The following is an 11,751-nucleotide window of genomic DNA, read 5'->3' as shown; positions in this document are numbered from 1 at the left end:
TGTGGAAAAAGTCCAGGGGTCTGAATACTTTTCGAATGCACTGTACATTAACATTCATCTACATGACGTTAAAGAGAGCCATTTTGATTCAATGAAAGTGAGTGGATGTTCTGCCACAGATGTCTGTCTCAGAGTTACTTTGAAGCTGGAAAGAACACACTAGGGGCGAATTTCCCAGGATACTGATTAAGTCTAGTCCTGGACCAAAAAGCACTTGCAACAGAAATTCCCCAATGTGCATGCTTTTCAGTCCTGGACTAGGCTGAATCTGTGTCCAGACAATTGTCCCTATAGAAGGGGTCCTGTAACTATGGTATAGTACATTCAGCACATGGATCACTCAGATCTTTTTTTATTTTCAGATTATGATGGAAGGCAGACAGGCCCCAAATGAAAAGGACAGGGCTCTGTGGAAAACCTCTAGCAACCAGACTAGAGGTCCACTTGCACAGCCAGTCCATGGGAGGGTAGACTTGGCACCCAAGTACGGAAGGGAAATCACTAGTGCACCAAGAGAAGCTATAAACCCAACCTGCAGGTTTAGCCCCAGTCTGATATGCACTAAGAAGGAAACTGTTTTGTAGCTCTGAACTTCACTGCCCTCAGTGCATGTACTTCTGAAAGGCCTCCAATGTATTATTCCAACAAAGTAACATGTACAGGGATGTCCAAGGAGTCATTTCTGTACATGTTTTTATACTGGCATCATTTGGGTGATGTATTTGAACAAGACATATGCCAGGAGGACAGATCCCTCTAACTTCACCAGAAGAGTACCGGGACTTGGTATTGTAATTGCTGATTGACAGGCTGATGCGTTTGCTCTAAAACAGGGGTTCTTATCAGCTCAAGACCCAAGAAATTGTCAATCCTCCCATGACTCAAATCGTCCTCCAACAACCCAAATTAAGAAGAAATAAATGTGTAATTATAGATGTATTCTCATCATTTTTACGACCCACCTCTCACATGCCCGGGGCCCACTTTGGGTCCGACCAATAATTTAAGAAACACTGCTGTAAAGTATCCCTCATAGACAATCACGTCCTGAAACCCGTTGGATGCCGACATCTGGCATGCCTCATGCAATTAGTTTATGATATTAGATTTTTTGTGAATTTTGTATTCTAGATTTTTATAATGTAATTGTTTCTATTATGTTTAAGAGTTTTGTTTACATTACTAAACTCAAGGGACATTTTATTAGGAAATTCTTCCTAAAACTGTAATTGTAAAGGTTTATCGCTCATATATCCCGAGTAGTAATTTACTGAATCAGTGGTTAAAGCAGCATTGACTTCAGTTATATTATGTATGATGGCAGTCTACACTTATATAAAGGTAAATAAACAAACACTGGCCATCTTATAAACCTTATACGCAACTTCACGGTTCATTTATCTCTTGTAATGTAATGACAAATCTGCGTAACAATATGAACAAAAACACATGACAGTCCTTGTTATTTCATAAATCAGTGTTCAATTATACATTTTTCCAAAATAACATTCACATATCTGACTGATATTCTTGGTGAACGATATAAGACCGTAGAAAAGCACGAGAGGATAGTGATTTTGACATCGGTGTCTGTGAACATCTTCTTCATTTCAGTGCATTATGACTCCTGGGGCTTCTGCAGCAGCATTCCAACACCCAGCTTCCCCACCATAAGTAGACTACACAAGGTAGAGACAAAAATAACATGTTAAGTAATCTCATACTGCATCATCCCCATTTCCTAGTCCTGAAACAACAACAACAAAAATAAGGGAGTTGATTGGCTACCTTGCTGCTGCCATCATTCCAGCAGGCATCATCTTCCTGGAACCATAGAATCTCTTTCCCATCACACCTGCCAGGGCTCCTGATGTGACTGTGTGATACAGGGGGAATTGACTCAATGCAGTAGGTCTACTGTAAAACTAATCATCATGAGTAGCTAGAAGTCAGTTAGTAGTGATCAAGAGAGGTCTGGGCGACGAGACATATGTATACATACTTGGCTAGGGTGTCTAAATGTGACAGAAATTGTACTTTTAACAGAGAGATACATTCACAAAACAGTGAGGGACAACACCAAAGGTTTACTAACCTAGAGACACCCAAACATTTGTAGGATCTTGCGATATCTGGTAGGCACCAACCCCAGCTAAGCTGCCGAAGAGAAGACCTGCCGCCAAGGAGGGGACACTGCCTGGAGACACCAAAAGATGTACAGGGGAGAATGGAAACCATGTCATCAGTTCATTGTCACAAGACTGGACATATGATGCAATGCATTAGACTCAAAAACAATTGACTCTATTAAATTGAGTTAACATGACGGCACAACAATAAACGTACGTGCTTTGACATAGCCCATCACGCCTCCGGATGCAATGAGTGCTGCATACCCATATCCAACCCAATCAGTCATTCTAGAACATGTAACGATGGAAAGAGAGAGAATGTTAGGCTACTAATCGCCATTTGCCACGCCCACTGCAGAACAATTGGCAGTGGGCATGTGGCGACGATACACATGTAGCAAGTCATTAATTAACTCACGATGTGCCCGTTAAAATATGTTAAATAGCCATGTTTGTTGTTTTGCAAAAATGTATCTCACTGCTAAACTGAGGTGTATTGATTACGCCGATTCTGTTGCAAGACGTTACGTCGCATTAGTGGAAACCCAGAGTGTTCTCAGGGCAGACCTGGTTGTGGCTAGATACCATACATTACCAAAAGTATGTGGACACCTGCATGTGTCGATAATCTCATGCCAAAATTAGATTCATATGGAGTTGGTCCCCCCCTTTGCTGCAATAACAGCCTCCACCCCTTTGGGAAATTTTTCCACTAGATTTTGGAACATTGCTGCGGGGACTTCCTTCCATTCAGCCACAAGAGCAGTAGCAAGGTCGGGCACTGATGTTGGGAGATTAGGCCTGGCTCGCAGTCGGCGTTCCAATTAATCTCAAATTCATCCCAAACTGCAAGATGGTGAAGCATGATTCATTACTCCAGAGTCCAATGGAGTTCACTCCAGCTGATGCTTGGTATTGCACATCTTGTGTGTGGCTGCTCAGTTCCCGACAAACAGTTCTTGTGCTGGCATTGCTTACAGAGGCAGTTTGGAACTCGTGGTGAGGACAGACGATTTTAACGTGCTACGCACTTCAGCACTCTGCTGTCTCGTACTGTGAGCTTGTTTGGTCTACCACTTCGCAGTTGAGCCGTTGTTTCTCCTAAACATTTCTACTACTTCACAATAAGAGTACTTACAATTGACCGGGGCAGCTCTAGTTGTGCAGAAATTTGACAAACTGACTTGATGGAAACGTGGCATCCTATGACGGTGCCACATTGAAAGTCACTGAGCTCTTCAGTAAAGCCATTCTACTGACAGTGTTTGTCTATGAAGATTGCTTGTGTAACAGTATAGCTTCCATCCCTTTCCTTGCCTCGAACCAGGGACCCTCTGCACACATCATCTGACACCCACGAAGCATCGTTACCCATCGCACCACAAAAGCAGAGCAAGGGGAAAAACTACTTCAAGGTCTCAGAGCGAGTGAAGTCACCGATTGAAACGCTATTAGCGCGCACCCGGCTAACTAGCTAGCCATTTCACATTGGTTACACATGGCTGTGTGCCCGATTTTATACACCTGTCTGCAACGGTTGTGGCTAAAATATCTTAATCCACTAATTTGAAGTGGCGTCCACATACACTAAATATACAAAAGTACGTTTGAGTCGCGACAATTTTAGCTTATCCTATCCTTAACCTAATTATCATACCCTTCATTCACCTAACCTGTTAGGAAAAGTAACTTGTGTTAGGCAGAACCAGCAGACCTGCCCCGAGAACAGTCTTGGTTTCCACTAATCCAGAAAATGTTTTGAAACAAAAACAAGAGCTTCTATTGGACAAATTCAGGTAGGTTTCCTCCCCATTTCGGTTGCTTCAGTTTGGTGGTTCTTAAACGGTCAACGGTTTCCCTTGCAAGACATAACGGACACACCCCTGTTCACTTCGATACAATGTAGCTTGTCGTACCCTGAGCTGCACTGGGAACGGAACGCAATCATGGTTACATTAAGACACAGTGGAGCTGGCACGAGAAATGCGTCAGAAAACGTTCCTCAATGCAGGGATGGGATATACCACTGTACTCAATTTGACCTTTATCCACAATGTTCCATCGAGATGATTGAAAAACTGATAGTTCCCTTTTTGTCCTCATGCTTGCTAGCAGTAGCCACCTCCGCCGTTTTGTAATGGCAGTGTCAGCCAATCAGCTCATTTGCTGTTCAACACCACGTTCCATAACAACTGCGGTGGCTAATGCTAGCTAACATGAGGACAAAGTGCAGTTTTCTTGGAAAACTTGGAAGTATTTAAAATGTCATTAAGCAGCAGTGTGGATAAAAGTACATTTTTGGAGTACAGTGGCATATCCCATCCGTTCATTTTCCAACTCCTATCTCATGCAGGCTCCACCGTGTCTTAATGTAACCATGATTGCGTCCATGACCCCAGTACAGCACAGGGTAAAAAAGCGTGACGGTAGGGTCACTATCTTCTGGTAACAGTGTAGCCTGTCCCAGCTAAATTCATAAGTGGAACACTGTAGTTAATTGCCCCAACGTTGCTACAATGTTTCCCTTTTTAAAATATATATTATATTTGATTTTCTTCAGTACATTGTAATGTATCGGTTGGGAAACACAATTGCAAGTCAGAGCGCAACATAGCATACCTAGCAGTTTAAGACAACAGTGCCCATTGAGTCAATGGAGTTGCCCATGTGTGGGATCGGCATTAATTTAAAAGGCAGATGGCTACATTGTCAAGTTTAGGAAACCTTTGGATGAATAGTAAAACACAAGCTTGTGTACAACCTTGCTCCTGTTGGCGTATCCTTCAACGCTGCTTCGTAGTGCGTATCGTAGCAATGACGCGTTGCCAAAGACCCCACGGGAAGTGAAGTTTTTCTCCACATGGCAGACAGCAGAACCTAATTTGTCTGGAACACTCTGGACCTCATATCCCATGTACCCCCAATTATAATGTTTTACGAAGTGACACTATCAAAATAATTGACAAAAGCTCTGTGTCTACAATAAATGTATAAGAACATGCAATTAAAGCACACATACAAGGGGAAACCTAATATGTTAAAGGCCTGTAATTAATCGATGAAATACAGTACATCGCGTAGCCTATTTATTTAATTGTAATGAATTACTTTTCAGAATATTGGCCTAATGTAGACAGTAATATCCGCAGAAAATGATGCACTTAATAATGAGTTGAATTTGAGTGTTTGTAAGGTGTTTTAGACATATGTCCAGAATGGATCGCGATGGTAACCACAAGGCCTACTGACAAAACAGAATATGGCTAATATGGCCTACCTAAGTAAGTGGAATATTTAATAAATGCCCAGTTTCTCGTTTCCCAGTTGCGATGTAACTAAAGCATAACGTTGATCGTACCAGATGCATCATTATTTACCAGACAAATTTGTGAGTGTTTCTGAAACCAACAGGTAGAGAAAACCCTGTGCAGGTAGAGTAAATATTGTATTGCCAATGGCCCTGGAACTGATCCTGTATATAGCTTGCTTACTTTCTTGTGTTCTTCTTATTTTTATTTATCGTGTTTTTGTTCTACTTTACTTTTTTTTAATGGTAATACTGATATTGATTACTGCATTGTTTGGGGGCCCTAAGTAATATTTGGTTGGGGGACCTCCCACCTCACAGCAAAACATTTTTGTGACCCTCCCCCATCAAGTTTTCTGCAATTCTACCTATTTTGCCATGGGGTAGAGAAAAGCTCATTTAAAGCTAATTTCCTGCAGTTCTAAACATTTTGTAATGACTTATGCCATGTTAATATGATATCTGAGTGACAATGACTAACAAAAATCAATGGCGACCCCCTGGGGGTCAAAGCCCCTGAGATGTGCCCTGCGTGTCCGGTCAGTATTCGGCTATGATTATTCCAAGTTTAAATACCTGGCTAGACGACCAATCTAAAAATTGTTAGCTGACATGTCTAATTGAGTGACTGTCAGTGACATCACAAGATAAAAACTGCTGATACACAACCACATTGTCACATCCACAAGTACAGTGAAATGCATTATCAATCAATCTATCAATCAAATGTATTTATGAAGCCCTTTTTACATCAGCTGATGTCACAAAGTGCTGTACAGAAACCCAGCCTAATATCCCAAACAGCAAGCAGTAAAGATGTAGAAGCACGGTGGCTAGGAAAAACTCCATAGAAAGGCCAGAACCCAGGAAGAAACCTAGAGAGGAACCAGGCTATGAGGGGTGGTCAAGCGTCTTCTGGCTGTGCCGGGTGGAGATTATAACAGAACATGGCCAAGATGTTCAAACGTTCATAGATGACCTGCTGGACCAGATAATAATAATCACAGTGGTTGTAGAGGGTGGAACAGGTCAGCACCTCTGGAGTAAATGTCAGTTGGCTTTTCATAGCCAATCATTCAGCAAGTCCGGGACACGGTAGCACGTCCAGTGAACAGGTCAGGGTTCCATAGCCCCAGGCAGAGCAGTTGAAACTGGAGCAGCAGCATGACCAGGTGGACTGGGGACAGTAAGGAGTCATCAGGCCAGGTAGTCCTGAGGCATGGTCCTAGGGCTCATGTTCTCCGTGAGAAAAGAGAGAGAGAGAGAGAGAGAGAGAGAGAGAGAGAGAGAGAGAGAGAGAGAGAGAGAGAGAGAGAGAGAGAGAGAGAGAGAGAGAGAGAGAGAGAGAGAGAGAGAGAGAGAGAGAGAGAGAGAGAGAGAGAGAGAGAGAGAGAGAGAGAGAGAGAGAGAGAGAGAGAGAGAGAGAGAGAGAGAGAGAGAGAGAGAGAGAGAGAGAGAGAGAGAGAGAGAGAGAGAGAGAATACATAGTGGGCATGTGGCCGAAAAACTCAGTCTGGGTCATGCCCACTAGCGGCAAGTAAAGTCATTTTCCCACTAATTGGTCTTTTGACCAATCACATAATATCTTTTCACGTTTATAGTTTCCAATTTGTAGATTCAGCTTGTTTTTATTTTATTTTATTTTCACCTTTTTTGGCCAGGTAGGCAAGTTGAGAACAAGTTGTCATTTACAATTGCGACCTGGCCAAGATAAAGCAAAGCAGTTCGACACACAACAACACAGAGTTACACATGGAGTAAAACAAACAAACAGTCAATAATACAGTAGAAAAATAAGTCCAAATACAATGTGAGCAAATGAGGTGAGATAAGGGAGGTAAAGGCAAAAAAAGGCCATGGTGGTGAGGTAAATACAAAATAGCAAGTAAAACACTGGAATGGTAGATTTGCAGTGGAAGAATGTGCAAATTAGAAATATAAATAATTGGATGCAAAGGAGCTAAATCAATAAATACAGTAGGGGAAGAGGTAGTTGTTTGGGTTAAATTATAGATGGGCTATGTACAGGTGCAGTAATCTGTGAGCTGCTCTGACAGCTGGTGCTTAAAGCTAGTGAGGGAGATAAGTGTTTCCAGTTTCAGATCATTTTGTAGTTCGTTCCAGTCATTGGGGCTTTGGTGACAAAATGGATGGCACTTTGATAGACTGCATCCAATTTTTTGAGTAGGGTATTGGAGGCTATTTTGTAAATGACATCGCCGAAGTCGAGGATCGGTAGGATGGTCAGTTTTACGAGGGTATGTTTGGCAGCATGAGTGAAGGATGCTTTGATGCGAAATAGGAAGCCAATTCTAGATTTAACTTTGGATTGGAGATGTTTGATGTGAGTCTGGAAGGAGAGTTTACAGTCTAACCAGACACCTAGATATTTGTAGTTATCCACATATTCTAAGTCAGAACCGTCCAGAGTAGTGATGCTGGACAGGCGGGCAGGTGCAGGCAGCTATCAGTTGAAGAGCATGCATTTAGCTCGAGCTCAGTGAGGTTGGATGGAGAGCATTTGTGAACAGCAGTTTTCAGTTCTTTCCACAGATTCTCGATTGGATTCAGGTCTGGACTTTGACTTGGCCATTCTAACACCTGGATATGTTTATTTTTGAACCATTCCATTGTAGATTTTGCTTTATGTTTTGGATCATTGTCTTGTTGGAAGACAAATCTCTGTCCCAGTCTCAGGTCTTTTGCAGACTCCATCAGGTTTTCTTCCAGAATGGTCCTGTATTTGGCTCCATCCATCTTCCCATCAATTGTAACTATCTTCCCTGTCCCTGCTGAAGAAAAGCAGGCCCAAACCATGATGCTGCCACCACCATGTTTGACAGTGGGGATGGTGTGTTCAGCTGTGTTGCTTTTACGCCAAACATAACGTTTTGCATTGTTGCCAGAAAGTTCAATTTTGGTTTCATCTGACCAGAGCACCTTCTTCCACATGTTTGGTGTGTCTCCCAGGTGGCTTGTGGCAAACTTTAAACGACACTTTTTATGGATATCTTTAAGAAATGGCTTTCTTCTTGCCACTCTTCCATAAAGGCCAGATTTGTGCAATATACGACTGATTGTTGTCCTATGGACAGAGTCTCCCACCTCAGCTGTAGATCTCTGCAGTTCATCCAGAGTGATCATGGGCCTCTTGGCTGCATCTCTGATCAGTCTTCTCCTTGTATGAGCTGAAAGTTTAGAGGGACGGCCAGGTCTTAGTAGATTTGCAGTGGTCTGATACTCCTTCCATTTCAATACTATCGCTTGCACAGTGCTCCTTGGGATGTTTAAAGCTTGGGAAATATTTTTGTATCCAAATCCGGCTTTAAACTTCTTCACAACAGTATCTCGGACCTGCCTGGTGTGTTCCTTGTTCTTCATGATGCTCTCTGCGCTTTTAACGGACCTCTGAGACTATCACAGTGCAGGTGCATTTATACGGAGACTTGATTACACACAGGTGGATTGTATTTATCATCATTAGTCATTTAGGTCAACATTGGATCATTCAGAGATCCTCACTGAACTTCTGGAGAGAGTTTGCTGCACTGAAAGTAAAGGGGCTGAATAATTTTGCACGCCCAATTTTTCAGTTTTTGATTTGTTAAAAAAGTTTGAAATATCCAATAAATGTCGTTCCACTTCATGATTGTGTCCCACTTGTTGTTGATTCTTCACAAAAAAATACAGTTTAATATCTTTATGTTTGAAGCCTGAAATGTGGCAAAAGGTCGCAAAGTTCAAGGGGGCCGAATACTTTCGCAAGGCACTGTATGTGGGGTGGCCAGTCCACTTCTGGCTGTGCCGGGTGGAGATTATAACAGAACATGGCCAAGATGTTCAAATGTTCATAAATGGCCAGCATGGTCCAATAATAATAAGGCAGATCAGTTTAAACTGGAGCAGCAGCACGGCCAGGTGGACTGGGGACAGCAAGGAGTTATCATGTCAGGTAGTCCTGAGGCATGGTCCCAGGGTTCAGGTCCTCCGAGAGAGAGAAAGAAAGAGAGAAAGAAAGAATTAGAGAGAGCACACTTAAATTCACACAGGACACCGAATAGGACAGGAGAAGTACTCCAGATACAACAAACTGACCCTAGCCCCCAGACACATAAACTACTGCAGCATAAATACTGGAGGCTGAGAAAGGAGGGGTCAGGAGACCCTGAATATCAGCCTACATTTCATCCTATTCATTACCCAAATGAAACATGTATCATCTATTGATAATGCCCATTAACACAAAACACTTATACATTGTTTTATAATGATATCTTGTCAGGTAAGGCAGGAAAGAAGCCTATAACGATGCACTGTTCACTGATGTGGGAAGGTTTTTAAAAGCCATGTTACTAACGCTCTGGGAAACACCTCGACTACTAAAGATGCATCATAAGATGGCTCTAACGTTGATCTTAACGCTATCAAGGGTCTGGGAAATGGCGCCTTGGTGAATCGACTACAGTAGGCCCTACAGCCAAGTGTTTTTGTTTTCATTGTACAGTAAATAGAATGCTTTTATATTGTATAATTTCTGCCAAAAGATGGCGCAAGAAGATCAATTAAGGTACCTGCCGATGTCTGTGTTCAGATTGTATCTGTCTGGGATTCATAAATAGGAATACTGGGCCAAATCTGAGATTATTATCATTATGAAGGGTTTTAGGATGAGACGAAATGGTACATTAAAAAAACATATGTTTAAGTCGAGTATAGGGAATAATTCAAGCGTATTCTTGATATAAAGGTAATTTTGTTTTATAGTCTATTTCATTAAACTAAATGATCATTGCAGTGAAGTGCTCTGCACTGACCTGGTAGGCTTTGAGCGTATTATTTCTTACTGGAATGCCCTTTGCACACAATACATTTGTTTTCAAATACCGTTGAATTGGAAACTCTGGCTTTCTGTAGTGCTCTTCTTTCTATTAGCGCTTGATGGCGCAAGACCACAATTTATTATCGTGGAGATCGTCATTTGAGAATAACGATTGTTTCATCACTCGAAACACATAGGGTAAGTACAACATCTATAACTCCAGAGTTCATAACATTATGTGAGAGGACTCTTCATAGATTTTCTTGGTTAAATTTGAAGCACATGAGGGAAGGAATATAATATTGGCTAATTTTGTGTAAATTGTTTTACACCTTGTTTATAGTGCTTCAAACCATGTTATTCTTATTTACGTAGTTATAAGGCATAGTTTCATCACGCCTTACTTGTACGATAATGAATAAAGTTATGCGCCAAGGTTTGGGTATATAAGAATTAAGCACAAAATATGTGTTAACCACATTCTATGACATGTCATGTTGTGAAGTAGATTATTTCTTTAGCATTGGACTGTTCATTACGTAAACATCTGAAATACATCTAAACATCTGAAATACAACAGCTACTGATGATGATAATGATAATACAGTTGTGTTGTTATTGGCAAGACGCATTACATGCGCATTACCCTTACTAAATGGTGAGATATATCAATGCCCAAAAAGTGCAACCAGTCGTTTCAGTATCGTTGCCTATTAAGCATCTTGCACGGTTTTATGGTGCTTAACGGAAATTGTGCCGGGGGGCTCGTGGTAGGGGTGCTAGCGGTTGAAACTAAGCCTTAGACAAACAGGTTGGATATTAACATGGAAACGTATCCTGTCCAGAACTCACACAACACACTTGCAGCGTTCCTGTGCACAGTATTCCAGTACACCTTGCTGCTCTGAAATATATTTTTACATTGTTCTATTTAATCTGTACCTGTACTTCTATTCTTCTCAAATCGATTGTCTTTGAAGTAAAACTTTAATATTACCTCAAACATGTATAGAATACAAGGTTGAAGACAGTTGCCAATGACAGACTATAACACAACAGTCAAATGAAGTGTGCAAGTTAAATTAAATAAAAAATGTAATCTAAAATATTTGAGTGTTTGCGTTAAAAATTGTGTGACTGTCTATTTCAAACTGAGCTGGGTTTTCTTAGGAAAAGTATGCTCAAAAGTAAAGGCCTGTTGTTTATGCTATATGGGCCTAGCTTACTGTTGTCACTGTTGAATTTGACATACCACAATTGTTATTATTGTTTATTTATCATATGTATATCAACTTAATAACATACCATTGCTCAAGCCATATATCTTTCCATTCTGCAATTGACAGCCATATATCCTTCCCTTCTGCAATTGACAGTGCAACACCGAGCACATGTCGACTCTATCCATGTTGCGGTCAACAACATAGAGTCGACATGTGAGAAAAGACGTTTATCACCTCAGCGCGCGCACGTGTTGTTATTTTTGTTGTTGT

General features: G+C 41.4%; 1 protein-coding gene across 2 annotated transcripts; it reads right to left on the bottom strand.

The window, feature by feature from the left end:
* Window positions 1-1,459: 1,459 nt before the first annotated feature.
* On the bottom strand, window positions 1,460-5,030 carry LOC110535246 (transmembrane protein 14C). Of its 2 annotated transcripts, none has more exons than XM_021620129.3 (5): window positions 4,894-5,030; window positions 2,347-2,420; window positions 2,096-2,197; window positions 1,789-1,876; window positions 1,460-1,679 (listed from the first exon to the last, which is right to left on the bottom strand). In XM_021620129.3, exons 1-5 carry the CDS (start codon window positions 4,992-4,994, stop codon window positions 1,619-1,621), a joined length of 426 nt encoding a protein of 141 aa, XP_021475804.1. In that variant the 5' UTR covers window positions 4,995-5,030; the 3' UTR covers window positions 1,460-1,618. The 2 variants fall into 2 exon arrangements, with proteins under 2 accessions (XP_021475804.1, XP_021475806.1); XM_021620131.3 differs by having other exon boundaries at window positions 4,752-4,948.
* Window positions 5,031-11,751: the final 6,721 nt, after the last annotated feature.

This window comes from Oncorhynchus mykiss, chromosome 11, assembly GCF_057628025.1.
Source record: "Oncorhynchus mykiss isolate SJ-2025 chromosome 11, ASM5762802v1, whole genome shotgun sequence".
NCBI classification, from domain to species: domain Eukaryota; kingdom Metazoa; phylum Chordata; class Actinopteri; order Salmoniformes; family Salmonidae; genus Oncorhynchus; species Oncorhynchus mykiss.
This window is presented reverse-complemented; position numbering and strand designations above follow the sequence as displayed.